Here is a 17779-nt window from a genome sequence, read left to right on the forward strand (position 1 = left end):
TAGTAACTTGAGATAAAAAAAAAAACTATCAAACGGTATGTTTTTCTAACTATTCAAAACATATAAGAAAAAAAAACCAAAACTACGAATTATGTATTAATATAATTATGTCGAAAATAAACTGCACATTAACATTTAGGTATACTAAGACATAATCAGTTTTATTTATAACATTAATTATATCGATAACTTATTTTATATTTATGTGTTTCTTTATTATAGTACAATAAATAATTAAAATAATAATATTCATGCTAATCTCTTGCATGAAATTCTTGTAACAAAATTACACAGATCAATATAAATAAGCAAGCCAGTTTAAATTATTGAATTTGTTTATATTTAAGTTCCCCAAATATAGCTTTTTTTTTTTACCTATATTTGAGTTCAGAGTATGAATTTTATCCCAGTTAAATATCATGAATTTATTTAGATGATATAAAGATATAAAAGTCTGTGAACAAAGACAAAGACATAAATAAAAAAAACGAAAAGCTTTCTAGAAATGTAAATAACCTTATTAAAAGGATGATAAAACTTTGAGATGGTATATTGTATAAAGGATAAGGAGAAGAAGTAGTTGTGTAGCAAATAAGGGTCCTGGTAAAGGGTAGAGGATGTTTACAAGTAAGGACGTAAATGGTGATGAATTAGCAGAATTTGAAAAGGCAGTGGTCCTGGTTATGCGTAAGGCTGCCTCAAGTACTATGGTACTACAACAATCAATCAAAGGGATCTGGCACGTCTTACACTAAATTGCAAACCAAGGAAGCGTGGTCCATCCTGCTCAGAACTAACAACTGTCAGACATTATTACGGGATTACTCCAATCCACCGTAGTTCATTTCTTCAAAATATATCTATAATGCACTATCCATCTCAATATCGGAATCAAATTCACCAACTTAGTTTCTACCAATTGCATTCTTTTCTTCTGTGTTCTTTTCCACCTGGAATTGTAGAATTTTTTTATCCAAGACCACCATCATTTTAGGTCCTTCACTAGTAATCATCTTCTAACACATGACATGAGGTCCCACAGTCACATTACTAAGAGAAACATTTAAATGAGGTACAGCTAATATTCAAACACAAATTTTGTGAACTATGAAAAATTATCCTCTGTACTTGTGCTATCCTAATAATAGTGTATCAAGAACTTCGAACTATTGCAATAAAATACCAAGCCCGTTAAAAATAATTTCTTTCCAAAACAACTCTTACATATGTGAATTTCTAACAGACCACATTCTGGTCACCATAACAGAAAAAAGAAAATCAATTTGCTGAGGCAAACCTGTTGAATAATCAATCAGTCTTCACTAAATGAGCAAAATAGAAACAAAGAATATAATTGGACGTAAAATTAATTCACAGGATTTGGTCTAACTCTCTTTAGAATAGATTTCTCTTTACAGGGTTAAACAGCTGTAAACACTATGCTTTCATCTCTCAGGTATGTCCCTCTCCTCTTAAAATGTTACTATGTTATAGTCTTCCTTCCTTTGTACTGCCTGAAGTTTTAAAGTTTCCATTCCTTGCCTTACTGAAACTCCAGTTAGTCTAAAACTTCTAAATGAGTAAATAACAAAAGAATGCTACCTTGTTAAGTATACTTGTAAGACTATAGAAAAGGGGCGGTTCATTACTTAAGCACCCTATTGTGGGGTGTGAAGAGGCTCGGATGCACATAATCTTAATTTGATGCGCAGAGACTATTTCCGCAACTAAATCCTCTGACCACCAGGCCACAATGCAATAATCTTACCTTTGTGCCAAAGTTTACCCGCTGTGTGTAAGACTATGGCGGCAATAATGTTAATAAATGGTATCAAGCTTCAATAGGCTGTTCCGAACTATATGCTACGCTCATTATGTTGATACTTCAAAATTTCTTCTGTAGAAAAGAACATAGGCAGCTGAAGACTTTATCTTCTCCTTGCTGATGGGATTAACATGACTATCATCAAAGTCATACCACTGATCACCACCTCGCTACATAAAATACAGAAAAGCAGAAAAAATGGATGAACATTAACAATTGCAATGAGAGCGCTTTTTAAACAATTTACAGATAATAAAAACCTTCCACAATTTCATAATGATCATATTGATGTCAATCATATCCAATCAAAATTTCACCATCTACAACTAGTAAGCCATTGGATAGAGGTCCAAAAGTCAATCCATAATCATCATGACAGTAATGATGAGAGTTGTTTGAGTTCTCAAACCATTTTACGGGCTTTAATGTGCTCTATTATGTTCTTATCAAATCATTTCAAAACCATTTCTCATATCCCAAATTATAAGCTTAAAAAATAAAGAAAATAATAAGTATTAAAAAGACGAACAGCACTTACATGGACAAATGCAGTATAGTGCCCACCTCCCATGCTTCCATAATGGTTACTGACAGCATAAAGTGTGTAATGGTAAGACTCACCATTCCCGTGGCTAATATAAGCTGACAAGTCGAGATTATCTAAGGGGAAGTCAACACATGTCTCTAGCTTGTTTTTCAAGTACCGACTGTATTGAAACCTCTTGAGATGAATGACCAAAATTTCAGGCAGTCTCCAAAGATCTAACTTCTTACTAGCTTGACGATGTTTTTTACAGCCAGGACAGTACCTGACATTACAGAAAACTGCTTCTTAGAGCAAAGACGAGAAGATAAGTAATTTAAGAGAAGAATGGGTATGTTCCAAGTGATAACCCTTGTGTATAGAACTTCACAGAACAGAATAGTTGTGTGAAATCTTGGCACAAAAGTTTAGAAAAAATATTTCCTAGCTGTGTTTATAAGATTAAAATTAGGAAAACTGACAGCTGCTCTAACTTGTACTAATTGACCCGGGAAAAACTGGGAGAAAAGATTAACATTGAGATTTAAGATAGATGCAAACAAAACTTTAAACTGAAATCCAAATCATTACAAAAAAAGGCTGTCCCTAATCAGTCTTTAATAAGACACTATTTAGGGTTTGAACTTTAATGGCGTTAAGTATCCAACACTAACCTGCAAATAGGATAATTTAGTGATGGTTATGCTGAATTCATATCAGTTATGAGCTGAATAAAAATGCTGAGCCACTGTGAGACCCGAACTAAAATTATTTGGAAAAGCTTAAATACATAGTAATCTAATTTAAAATATCTTCCACATTGGACATATTAACATTCTTGAAGGCAATAAAAAATAGCTAACTAACCACATGTCTTCTGGTCCAAGAGGTTCTTCTTGTAAGAATGCTTCAAGACACTTGTATAGAGAAACTGACTCTTGAGGTCTCTTTGCTAAAAAACCAGACTTGAAAACCTCAGGCAATGAACTACAAAGTTGTGTATCATATTTCTTAATCTGTTCTTCTGACCAACACACAAGCACGTGAAATAGCTTCAACTCTCCATTTATTGCTAGAGGCTCGTTCATTGGTATCTTGGAATTCTTGATAGTCCCCTTTTCGTCTGTATGGTAAAACTCCATTCCTTCATCTGAAGGAGTGTCTAATTTATTCACATTTGAACCTAAACTAGGAGTTGTGACCTCCATTTCTGCAACTTCAGTTTCCTTAGACATGAGACAGTTTTCTAAGGCCTCTTCAATTGGATTTTGAAATGGATGGAACCATTTCAGATACAAATTGCGGAGATCAGATCCATTTGTAACATTACAAAACCTAGCTACAACAGGAATTCCAAAGGCCTTCCAATTCAGAGTTTGCTTCCCATAGACAAACTGCCTGAAAAAATTATATCAAACAGAAACTTTATTAAAAGGAAATCACTAGTGACAATAAAGAACCTCATTTAAAACAAGTATATGGATGTGAGCAAGTCTGTGACAGTGAGTATTAAATCCCTGCTGAATCCAAGCAGCATGTTGTAGGGATTGAGACTAGGAAAAAATTATGAAATCATGCAGCCCATCCGTTACTGCATATCCTTTTATTCTTATAAAAGGCTTTATAAATTGGACATCACATATTCCACCGACTTAATTTAGAACCTCAATGTAAGAAAGAAAAGAAAGGAGGAGGGCTCCCCTCCAGGCCATATATGTAAGACAGGAAAAGTATATAACAAATAACTACCGAATTCCAATGAATTGTCACTGAATTCCAATAAGCATTATGATAGATATTCAAAACACTTAAAAAATAATAATAAAGAAACGTTCTTACTAAAGAAAATCAATCTTATTACCACAAATATATTGACTTACTCCTCCATGTGCTGGTTTATGAAGACAACCAAAGGGCCGTCAGCATTATTTTTCAAAAATCGGTATGCAACTAATTTGTCAGCATCTCTTATTAAGGATAATGAATCGGTAGGATCTTCAAGAAATCGTATAATGCAATTGTTGTATACCTGTACCAGAGGAATAGCATCAGACATGTGGTTTTCTACAGGATTAAAATGTATCAACAAAGAAACTAAAAATGGAGGGAAGTGACTTCAAATGAGTTTAAACAAATATTAAAGAAAATAAACCTCAGCTACTAATAAGGTCTCATCAGTCCCCAAAGAGCATGCAATGCTAAGAGCACGGGTCAGGTCCTCAAATCTTCCATTTTTTGGAACAGAAATAGTATATGGTGATAATGGAGACATTTTATCACCACTGCCACTAACAACAGTTATAGTCATTGTCCGCATTGTTGTTGAAGGTAGAGGTAATGACAAGTACATGAACGGATCAAATGTTACAGAGACCTTCCTACAAATAGGACAAACTAATGTTGATTTATACTGACCCTGCATAAAATGATGAATGCATCCATAAGGTAAAGAGAGTTACCATAAGAAAAAAATATTAAAATAGCTCTCATGAACATGAAAAGGACCCCAAATTTCATCTTCAAATGAATTAGAAAAAAAAAATAGCAATCTAACTGGCAGGAGAGGTATCACTCAATCTAGAAGGATTTCTTATTATTCTAACTCCCTTCCCAAATAAATGCTATTGCAAATTACAGGTCTATTAGGACAAACTTTTCCATAAGACTTTCTAGGAGAGGAAAACAAGAACACAAAAATGAAATAAACTTCTCCATTAGCCAAAATTAGCTTATGCACAAGTTAATAAAGAAGGATTTAGAGAAGTTCAATAAGAGAGCTTTTACAAATTAGTTAATACATAAGCTAATTTCAGTTTATGGAGAAGCTAATTTCATTTTTTGTTTTTATTTTTCTCTTCTAAAAGTATTTATGGAGAAGTTTGTGCAAACAGACCTTAAATAATTTGTTTCAATATTAACATTATCGACCAACTATGGAAGGTCCAATCGTAATTGTCCATGCTCCTTCATCTCACATGAAACCAGTATCTTCACAATCTTTAACACAATACGTGAGAAAAAAAATTTTAAACAAGTTCTTTGATATTAGATTTTCTGCCCAAATAATGATATGTCTGAATTCATTAAAATTCTCTTAGCAATATTATAGACACGAATCAGGCTGTAATTTCCAGAACTTGTGAATTTGGCATAACAAACAGACATAATAACCTGTTACTTATAGTTATAACCAATTGATTAAATAGTAGTTCGAACTCTAACTAATTGCTTTTATTATTACACTCATAAATGCTCAAGTAAATCACTAATTTTCCATCAAAATTTCTAAAAATAACTACTTAAGAAACTGAATTCTTCACATCATGTGAGTGCATGTAATTAACTCTACATTGCATATAATGAGATGAATACATACTTGGCATACATCAACAATGACAGAATCATTGCGAGCCAAATGATTATGCCAATATTCATCAGCCACCTCTTCATCTGGTCGACCATCTCCATCCTTTACTTCAACATAAGGCTTACATTTAACACGATTCAGATCTTCATGAAGACCATCCAACAAAAAAGCAAGAAGTTCCTATTAAGATGCATGAATATAGTTGACAATGTTAGGGAACACGAGACACCAACCTTTTAAAGCCAAAAATGTTAGCAAAAAAGAGAACGAAAGGGCCAAATGCACACACTTGAGAATCATGCTGATTAAACCCACTGAACTGGGGGGCAAATCTAGCAAGTTTTGATTTGAATACTCTTGGTGCCACAGGACTTGCTCCAGGTGCCCATAACTTCCTGAGTAAATCTCCAAACCCTAAAGCTATCTCACCCTGGCAAAGAAGCATATACCAAGAAAATAAAATAGTGGAAGACAACACAGGTATTGAAGTTTCCATGTCCCAACCAATGGCAACCATAAAAAACTTTTAGATATAAAAAATATTAAATTATTATGAGCTGTGTTTGAAATGAATTATTACATACATTCATGCCCAAAGGGTTTTCATGATTGATTTCACTAACATAATCTTCCAGAAAATAATCAACGAGCTTTGGCGTATGTGCTAAGCATTGGAGGGAACTGTTCATGAAGCAAGTATTTCCCAGGTTTTGTAATCCAGTTAATCCCAAGGAACCAGCTTCACCGGGGCCTAAAGAGAAGGTCAAAGAATTGGCATGCATACAATCAGAATTCGCACTGTCAAAAGAGCCATTCATCTTCAGTGAAGCACTGCCAGAAAAATTTGCCATCTCATCTTTTTTCCCTTCCCTGCATCTAATTGAGTCTGACAACCCATAAACTTGCAACTCCAAAAGAATCTGTATATCATGCAAAGTTAACATTAATATGGCACATAAGGAAATCCAATCAACAATGACAACAAAAGCCTTATCTCACTGAAAGCTAATTTCATATAACCAATATTTCAGAAGTTCAAATCACTTATGATAAATTTTAGTGAAAGCCATGAGACATTCAATCTAGACAAAGTAAATGATAACTCACAAAGAATCACAGAAATTTAAGTTATCTTCAGCGAAGACAACAACAACAATAGCCTCTATCCCATTCGACGACATCAACTATTCGTGGATCACACAATGGGACTTGGTTATTCTTAGGAAGCTAACAACTTCCGAGATATTATTGAAGAAGCTATCATTATCTTTAAGTTCCAAGAAATTATGCTTTTTTCCCAAATCATTCAACCCTAAGGTTCTTGCATCAACAAACCTAGGGAAAAGAGTCAAATCTCAGCAAGAAAATTCTGAGGACAAAAACTTCTTCATCATAAAAACTTGTGAAAATATAGGAGAAAATATTTTTTTTTCTGTGCATAAGGAAATAGGCTGCATCTTCAGGAGATCACAAAACATTTGCTCCAGGAAAACTAATATCTGATCACATAAGCAATATCATAAATGAACACTCTACAGTTTATGCGACACACAAAATAAATAACATAGGAAGTATAGCAATACTGATATCATGTCCCAGACTATCAATAGAGCAATACCTTATATTGACCGAACCATACAAACATGATAACGTTTTACTAAAATTATAAAATTCATGTAATAAATACAAGTAAAGGACCCCAAATAAGAAACACAGTGCATTTCATGTAGAGGAGAACTTGTCTTAGGGGTGTCAAAGTAAGCCAACCCAACTCACACAAGTTGGCTCATCATGAGTTGAGCTAAAAACGAGTCAACTTAACTTGGCTCACTTTTTGGTGAGCTAGAAATTTTGTAAGCAAACTCGACCTATCACGGGTTGGTGGGTTAGGTAGGTTGGCTCACTTAAACATGTTTTGCTCTCCCAACTTGTTACACGTATTTATTGCAATACAATACAATCAAAGTGGATTGATTCGACCCACCTATCTATAGCAATACAAGGTGTTCACTTATTTAACCAAGCATTAACCACAATTAAGAAGTGATATTATAAAGATAGTAAATAAAAATCAAAATATTAACTTATATAATTGGGCACACAAATAAATTAAGCATCCAAATCATTCAAACATTATTGAACAACATTCTAATCTTAAAAAATACCAAAGTGATAACCTACAAAATTAAAATTAGAAAATAACTATAATGAAAAAATCATAAACGGTTGATGGGTAAACCCACCTCCAACTTCGCACAAACCCATTTAACCAGCTGGTTGGCCCACATTTAGAAGACTAAACCAAATCTGACTCAAACCCGTGGTGAGTCAAATTAGCTCACTGGTTTGAATCCATTTTGGCACCCGTTGTGTAGTACTAGTCTAAACCTCAAAATAGCCATTAAAGTATCTAACAGTTAAAATGCAAAAACCATAATCTTTGAAGTATGCTAAGTAGCTATGGCACATAAAATACATACGCTCATCCCTAACACTGGGAGAATGGAATAGTTTGTGATCAAAGTATAATCTAAAACTGTGAATATAAAATATAAAGAAATAAAAGCATAAACAAACCAATTTTAAACAAGACATAATACTACACACCTCCTGATCAGACTGCCTTTGACAGTCAACTGGGATCTGGGTTTTGTCACTCATAAAAAATGTTATCTGACCTGAATAGTCCCAAATGCATAACTGTGCAATAACAAGTAAGAAAAATGTCAATTTCTAGAAGTAAGAGTCGAATTGCATGTGTGTAAAAATTTGGAAGGGACCCACTTAATAACATTTTCTAGAATAAAAAATTGAAAAAGTTAACTGTTCATTCATGTGATATCCTTACAAATGCATATTGAATTTTAGATAAATTGAACATAACCAGGTATGTAATTTTACAAAAAAAATGGACTTGATCTATTTATTGTCAACTCTTAATCCAACTGTTGGATTATGGGATTTACAGTGTATAAAGAGTTATTAGGAGGAATTAGACAAAACTTACTCTTAGAGTAAGTGGATCCCTTCACACACATAACTATAGCTGTAAAAAGAATATTCTATTACCATATCTGAATCCACACTGAACATTTTGCAGGCTCTTTTAAAAAGCTCAACTGCGTTGTCCTAAAAGGAAGGGAATAAATGGGAACAACAGATTAGAATTTGAATAAGATGATAATGAACAAATAAGTATCACAATTCTTTAATGATTTTGAATATAAAAGCACTTGTATTAAATCAAATTATTGTGTGTGTGTGTGGAGGTATCCTGTTACTCTAAGAGTAACTTTAAGAGAACTCTTGATCCTCATCCTTCATCTCTTTCAATCTAACAAATTTCACATTTCCTCCAATGCATACACAAGACCTTGTAATGGAGCACCTATATACATAGGATACTTTCCCCAATCAACATCGCAATACCCAGAAATTTCATACTTCTCTACCCTTATGAAACAGCCCCCTGTCCTAGGGTTATCTTGAGATATGGTCTCAAATGTTATTAAACTCGAGGATCGTAAGAGGATTGGAAAGGAGATAAAAAATCGTAACTTGAGGATCATTAGTGGTATATGAAAAACAATATGTGATATACGAAAAATAATATTCAATGTATAAAACAACTAAACTATATTAAAATTCATAAAATTGATGCATATAATAATTAATAAAATAATAATATTTAATACAAATAAACCTTCCACAAAAATCCTTTGTATTAGTAAACAAAGATGATGCCTTTATAAAACAAGGCAGCGGGAGCAGAATAGACAAGAGAAAATAAAGGAGGAGCAAAACAGATAAGAGAAAATAAAGGAGGAGCAGAACAGATAAGAGAAAATAAAGGAGCAGAGTAGACAAGAGAAAATAAAAGCAAGGAGCAAAACAGAGAAAATAATAAGACAGAAACAACCGCAGTGTGCGCGAGCGGTGGCGAATGTGAGAACTTGCAAACGCAAGCAGTGGCTAACACGATGTCAGCGAGCGTGACAGTGGCGAGAGTAAGTGGTGGCGAGCACGACGGCAGCGAGAGCGAGTGGTGGCGAACACAACAGTGGAGGGTGCAAGCGGTGGCGAGCGAGATGAATAGGAGGATCGAGATGGTCCAACAATCCTCTAATTCACTGAGCAGCGCGCCTACTCACTCCAACCCACGCAAGTGACAATCCGTCTGAGCCAACTCGCCTTCTCCTCCAAACTCGTTAAATCATACGAGTTTGTGAGTATACTCGCGATCTTAACAACATTGACGATCTCTCTTTCAATATGGTTGAGCCTACTCGTACCTTTCTAATAAATTGAACTCACTAGAGATAATTTCAACAGTTAAGACAACCATCATTAGACACTTGCGGAAGAACAACATTGCTTACTAGAGTTGTCTTGCCAAAATATAGAGATTCCTTAGCTTTAAAAAAACACATCAAAGAAAAAAAAATGAGTTTTGTCATGAAAAATGCTATTTTCAAAGGAGAGACATGCAACCCAATGTAAAAGGGCAAAACAGGGGCAGGTCTGGAACTGCCACCTCAAGGAGACTCTGGCGAAGCAAGCGGCAGCAGAATCACATGGCACGTGAAGCCCACTCACATAGCAAGAAGACATAGGTGTAGGCACATGGCTACTCAGATGGAAATGTGACTCTAGCAGCTGACAGATCGAAGGACGGCAAATCCACTAGTGTGATTGACGATATGATTGGAGGCTCCAAGAGCAACAACAACAGTGGAAAAGGCAGTGATAGAAACGGTGGGTGTGAAACACAAGTTTGGTGCACTTCAGGAAACCCTAAAAAGGGGATCCACAACTAAGACAACAATGATGATATATGCAGAAGCAAAGCCCCCAAGACCAGGAGACTCTAATACCAACTTGAAAGAGATTAAACAGTATCAGAGAAAAGATTTTATTGAATTGATTCAATGAAACAGTATATCTGCCTCGATATATAAAAAACTTTAACCCTAAAGTAAGGATTACAAAGAGATCTCTAGATTCTTCCAATAGAACACTTGAAACTAATTACAATATCCTATTGTAGCTTATCAAAAAAAATTCTCCTAAATCAATAGATACATTTAATAGCTCTTACAAAAAGTTTGTCTAGACTTGGAGGAGACAACATGTACAAAACATGTGCAACCAAAGATCTGACAAGAGACATGATGTAATAATGTTCTTGTGGTAAAATGATTGAATGAGGAATTATATATTCAAGAAAAGAAAAGGGATCCTATTTGTTAGAAAACAAGCAATGAAAATTGTATGACCCCAATGATGTACTAGAAAATTTGCTTTAAACATTAAGGTGTGTGCAATTTCAATTAAATGTCGAATTTTTCTTTTCACTGGTCCATTTGATTGGTGTGTGAAGACGCGTGGATTGATGCAAAATTCCTTGAGAGGATAAAAAAGAAGAAAGTTCAATAGAGAAATATTTTGTCATTATCACTAAGAATTTAAAATATTTTTCGAAATTGGTTCTTAATCTCATTGAAGAAATACATGAAAATAGATAAAAATTCACATTGATATTCATTAAATATACATAAGTACATCAATAATATTCATCAATGAATGCAACAAAATATGTTACACGGCTAGGACTCCAAATTTTTAAGTGAATGTTACAAAGAACTGAGTTACATTTATTTTTTTTTTCAATTTGATAGGAAAAGAAAATCACACATGTTTGCCTAGTTGACAAGATTCACAGTCTAAAATCTGAATTTGTTTAAGACTACGAACCATTATTTAACTTTTACCAAACTTGGGTGACCCAAACGGTCATGCAAAAGCTTTGGAGGTGAAGCAACAAAACAGTACACAGAGGGAATGGTTTAGAGATAGTGGTCTCTTGATTCATGTTCTACATCAATCAAATGACCCGTAGTATGTCAAAGGAAACATAGTCAAATGTTATTATGCAATTTAAGGAGCGAGTCAAACTTATAAGGACAATTAAGAATATAAAAAAATTAAATATAAGATGAGAGAGAAACCAACTCTCAAAAATGCAACTTTGAACCCTGACCAAAGTAGTAGGGATAGGGAATTTAGGTGAAGAATAGAGGAAAATAACAAATTATTACCAAAAATATGGTCAGAAGCATAAGAATCAACAATCCACAGACCTTGAATCTCTACTGATTGAGAATTACCATTGAGACACTTGGTATCAAAGATGGTTGAGCTTGGCTACTAGATTTTGGCCTAAAGTATTCCTTATACTCCTCATCATAAAATTTTGGTTCAGATTTAGACAATTGTGGTGCCTTGTTAGGAAAGTCATGTAAAAAATAACAAATTTATTATGTCCCATCCTTTCATAGTACGAATACCGTGGCCGGCCACTTCTACCAACATGTCCAACACGGATTCCACAACTTGCTCCTTATCAAGTAGATACTATTGCTAAATATTGAACAGGTTCAGATGAACTCTCACTAGTTGGACGAAATGTGTCATAAGCTTTTCAAATAAAGGAACATCTTGACCTGTCAAAATTTGGCCTAGAATCTTGTCAAAAATCTAAACTCATGCCATGCAAGACCAGCACCATGTACAGCTTAATAAGTTTCTTCTTCATTTCATCCACAGAATCTGCTTAATATTTAAAGTTCTAAAACTGTAGATTGAGCTTGAACAACAAAACAGAGCGTGGCATAATGATATTGCTTGAAAGATGTCAACTTTTCAGCTGAACCATGTAAGCACTGAATATTGTTGTCAAAGATATTTTGAGCCTTCCTACAAAAAGATTTACAGGTTTTGATTCAAGGTTCCTAAAATGTTGAGCTCTACATATTGCCACAACAAAACACAAAGTTGGAAATCAAGCTTTTTCCACTACTCTTGACTATCTTTCTCTAAATCACATTACCTCTAAACAAGGAAACATAGTTTCACATAAGCTGACCAAGATAGATGGTTTTTGCCTTTGAATTTCATTGAAGTTATGGTTGGGGAGTTCCAGAAATGGAAAAAAGGACCAGAATGAGTCATGTTCGAACAAAGAGAAAACTAAACGCAAGGGAGAATGAGAACTTAGACCTACGTTCCATGCAAAGAAGAGACGGAAGGCAAGGCAGTTTCTGCCTCTGGGACAGCTAAAATGAGTCAAGCTTGATGGTGCAGACTGACTTGAGGTCCACTATAAAAGTTGTCAATGGTAGTGACAGTCGTAGTAGCCGAACAATGATTGCAATAACAGAGCGGGATTAGAACCCACTCTTTACCAACTTAAATCTTAAGTTTTAGAGAGAAAGGCTTGAGTGTTTCACTCAGTAACATATGTATGTGTGTGTGTATATGTGTGTGTATGTGTATGTGTATGTGTATGTGTATGTGTGTGTAACAAAAGTCAAAAGGGTACATTGTGATAGCATGTGCAATTGTTCCACCTGCCCAAATGGCTACAGCAGGCAAAGATAAAGAAAGACTAACCCATTACAAGAGATATATATTTAACAAAAACCCTTAGATTAAAAAATAAATAAAGGATGAGGAAGAAGAGTAAACTCAATCACTCCTATATGTATATATATGTGTGTGTACGTATCATTTTTAACAATTTCTTAATAAAAATGAAATTCTTAGACCCATCCAAAAACTATGATGCACCTAACCAAGACATAATAAACAACAATATATGGCAAATGTTCAGTTGGGAAATATTTTCCACCTCAAATCTCTCTTAGAATGACTATAGAACAAAAGTGATGGAAGACATATAAATTATTATCTAAATCCTCAGTATTCCACAAAAAAAATATTTATCAAAGTTGACTAAATTATGGACTAGGCCCAAGAGAGTGTGCAATTTGTGTTGCCTTGCACAGGGTGATGGAGAATAACATTGGAAACTTTGAAATAAACAATGAACAGGCACGCATTTAAATAGGAGCTGAGGAGGTACACCTAGGTTTACGAAAGTATTGTTCACTTGCCTCTTTTCTCCACATATTTGGGGAGAAATCTAAAGGGTGGGACTCACCTTTCTTTGAAAAATTGTATGCTATTCTAGGGTAACAAACAGACCAACGTCCCTAATTTCCTCTCATTTCTATCGTCTTCCTTCCCTTTCATGGCCATTTTTACTATACAAACAAACACAACATAAAAGAAATTGGAGAGGAAAAAAACCAAGCCAAGAGAGAGAGAGAGAGAGAGACCTTTTTGCTTATTCTTACTCCAACTGAATTTGTTTCCCTCTGAACAGAAAGTCTGAGTTGTAAAGGATATACATCTGCCATATCACTGTCAGTGGCTGAAAAGCCTTTGTCATCCTTCGCTACATTTTTTGAATCACTATGCCTACATGAAATATCAAAGCACGTGATGATGCAGATATGAACAATCTAAATATTCTAGATATCAGAAAACTTTCATCAGTAGCATCATGAAAAATGAACTATTTTAATTTCAAATGCACATTAAAAAAAACTTGGATGTTATAAAATCTCAGATCTACTTATTACGGAACATGCAATGCAAGTAGCCACTTGAAATTCTTTACAAGATACATATGTTAATAAAACAAAGACAAAGGAGTAATATGACCTAAAATTATGAATCAAGGCATTGAATTATGAATCAATAATATGCTAGTTACTTTTAAGCTCAGGCTTACATGTACTATATAGCATGGTTACCAAGAAGGGGGACTTGTTTAGCATATAACGGCCAAGAGAGCAACCTTGATTCAAAAGCCGCAGACTGAGCTATGGATACGGTAATATCTAATGGTTATCAAACAACAGCTACGATAGAATACTAAACCCACTAGACCTCTCTTCCATAACATCCTTAGTTAAAGGTGACAAGTCCGGTAAACAAGTAAGTTTTCTTCATGTTTTTTTTCAGCAAAGTTTTCACTAAGTATACTTAATCTTGCTCCTTCGAAAAGAAGTCCTTCGCTAATATGAAATGTCTGCTTAGACATGTTCAAAGGTTATGGACAACACTCTGCCAGGTGCAAACCGCTTCCCAATAACTTGTAAACCCTCACAGAAATTCCAACTATCTTGCATCAAATCTAGCATATCTTCTGGTAAAAAACCCAATTTGCTCAAATAATTAATTGACTTGTATACTATAAACTCAAGCATAAAAAAGAGGTAGAACTCATTTGCCACGGAAACAGAAAAATCAATGATGACTATGTCCAAGACTTGAAATTCTTTAAGTTCAGCAGGCAACGTGATTACTCGACTATGGAATATGGAGTGAGAAAAACTGTTAAAACTATTAAGCATAAATAAACAGCACAAAGCTGAGCCATAAATGTTCAAAGCTAGAAGAATTTCACACAACACAAAGCACAACACCAACTATCTAAAATTCAAAAAGCCATGGGACCCAAACCTAGGTTGAAGTAGAAAAAAAAAGTTACATCGGTGCACATTCTAACCTAAACATCATACATTTTAAGCCACCTATCCATCTTTACTCACCACTTAAGTGCCTTCAACCACATATCTCCAGATACTAAAGCAAAATCCCGTCCAGATACACCAACTTCGCCATTTTCACGAATGTGCTGCAAATCCTCCTCTCTCCGAAGACTGAACACAAGATCCGAGTTGAAGATGGTATTGATAATCTTCATAGGACCAGCATAGGACGAACCAGGAAAAGAGGCATACGCAATTCCCTTCTTCTTATCCGAATCCGCAGGCATTGAATCCTGAGCATCCTTCCACCACCTGAAACACACGGAATCAACCACCAACGCTCTTCACGCATTCAATCTCAATCAAACAATGCAGACAAGCTCGGATCACAGCAAAATCCACACGAGGCACAAAAAATCAACACGCCAGCCAGTTCGATTATTCCACGAAAAACATTAAAAATACATAAAACGATAAAATCGAATTCAGCTTCGCCTCGATCGGTCCAACCCTAAAGGTGCATTGTTAGTTCTGTTGCTTCGGATTACGGAGATTCACAGTGAGGAAATGGAGTTACAGATTTAGGGAAAAGTTAAATAAGGCGCGAATTGAATTGAAGTGAGAAATGAGTGGAATCTTGAAAGGGGAGAGACCTGTGAGGAACGAAATAGACTCGCTGGTCCTTATGTGAGTCTGGTCGCTGAGAGTTATCGGAGCTATCTTCGGAGGCACAGTCCATTGCAGAGAGAGAGATTCAGAATTCGCTTCCAATTCTGCAGATTATTTATAGAGCGAGAGAAAGCAGAAAATGAGAGAATTGCAGAGAAAGAAGTAACAAGTGGAGCTTTTGTGGGAAGAGAAGACAAGGATGCAAATGACAATACTATTACAGGATAGGGAGGGAAAAATATATCTACTTTCGTAAATTTTCAACTTATTTACTGCCCCTCGTTTTATTATTTTCGGAAAATGTTCCAACTATTAATATTCATTCATTTTACCAATTAAATTTATAACGCCAACTTATTTACAATAAACTATTAGTATTCATTATTTCTCTATTATAATCATAAATGCAGCATTTATTTACAAGATTTTTTAATAGTAAATTCCCTCAAATTCTTTTCATAAGTATATATTCCCTTCATTCAACGGGAAATGTGTTTCAATTTTGTATATTTGTGGCTGGATTTAATTAATTTTTTATCAAAATATGAATCAAATATTAAATAACAAATTGTTTAATTTGTTTCAGTTTAAATTCAGTATAAAATTTGAACCCAGCTAATATTTTGGAATTATATTTTATTTTTAATTTTTAACATTATAAGATTGTTATAAAAGAATTGCAAAACAATTGTAAAATACTTTTTACAAATAAAAAGTCAACTAAATAGATTGTGAATTATTTTTTATGATTATTGTGATTTTCACAAGCTTAACTTTCTTTTATATTTATAAAAAAAGTTACTTAATCTTATAGTAAAAAATAAAATACAAAAATTGTTTTTTTTATTTTAATAAATATAAATATAAAATAATTAATAAATAGATATACTACTTTTTTCTTACAAACAAAAATTGTGGAGTAAATTATTCATCTACTTCAAATGATAGCAACACTATATCCTAAAAAAATTAAAAAATCATATTTTAGTTTCTTATTAATTTTCAAAAAAAAATTATCAGTTCATGTGTAAATATCCTTAATTTTAATAATCTAAAAGGCTCAAAAAAGATATTTACTTTCTAATAAAAAAATATTAATTTGTTTTCAAATTATTACTCTTTATAAGTCTAGTTTGGTAAAAATATTTAGGTAAGTGATATATTGTATTCTTATTAAGATATGTGAAAAAAAGCTCTGGTCAATGAGGATGAAAGAAATACTAAAGTAAATATAGTTTGAAAATTTTTATTGTTTACGAATTTAATTTATAAATTATTTTAAAAAATTATTAAAAATATTATCCATAAAACTTCTGAAGTAGTCATTGAAAAAATCATTAATTTTATAAAAAATGTAATTTAAGAAATTATATTGTCAGTATATTTAAATGTCAGTGTCCCCATTTTTCAAAATATTATTCAATCGTGTTTGTACCTTTATTCAATAATTTTTAAAAAGTTAATTTAAGTTCATGAAGTAAAATACTTTACATAAACATTTAATAAGATACGGCCATTTTAGTATCCCTTAAAATAATATAAAAAAAATATTAACTGCTATTTTTACACACTGCAAATATTTGTTAGAAAATAACTTAGGTTACTTTTGAATTGACTTAAACACTTGAATGAATTAAGATAGAATAAATTATAATAAAATATAAAATTGCTTTTTAAAATAATTTAAATGAAATGAAACAAAAAAATAGTATTTTTAATAAATTAGCAGAATACATTATTATTTCATTTTCATATCTTATCCTTGTTTTGAAAATACTGAAAGAAAAATCACCATTTTTCCAATGGTAAAATAAATAAAAGGAGACAGTCAACACATTAAAAAAATCATTCTAATTATGAAATTAATTATTATGTACGGTTGGTGAAGAGACGTTTACATCATTGATTAAAAATACTTAAATATATAAAACTATGCATTGTGTAACGGTAACATTTTAACTAAATTCTTACAATATTTCATTTTCTAATTAAAT

General features: G+C 33.3%; 1 protein-coding gene across 1 annotated transcript; it reads right to left on the reverse strand.

Moving 5' to 3' along the window:
* Positions 1–1169: 1169 nt before the first annotated feature.
* Positions 1170–16001, reverse strand: LOC137835578 (ubiquitin carboxyl-terminal hydrolase 8). The gene is made up of 13 exons (XM_068644151.1): positions 15770–16001; positions 15177–15428; positions 13896–14037; positions 8785–8844; positions 8323–8415; positions 6300–6635; positions 6005–6145; positions 5725–5895; positions 4501–4764; positions 4229–4377; positions 3216–3746; positions 2364–2634; positions 1170–1995 (listed from the first exon to the last, which is right to left on the reverse strand). Exons 1-13 carry the CDS (start codon positions 15853–15855, stop codon positions 1873–1875), a joined length of 2619 nt encoding a protein of 872 aa, XP_068500252.1. The 5' UTR covers positions 15856–16001; the 3' UTR covers positions 1170–1872.
* Positions 16002–17779: the final 1778 nt, after the last annotated feature.

This window comes from Phaseolus vulgaris, chromosome 5 (genome assembly GCF_000499845.2).
Source record: "Phaseolus vulgaris cultivar G19833 chromosome 5, P. vulgaris v2.0, whole genome shotgun sequence".
NCBI classification, from domain to species: Eukaryota; Viridiplantae; Streptophyta; class Magnoliopsida; order Fabales; family Fabaceae; genus Phaseolus; species Phaseolus vulgaris.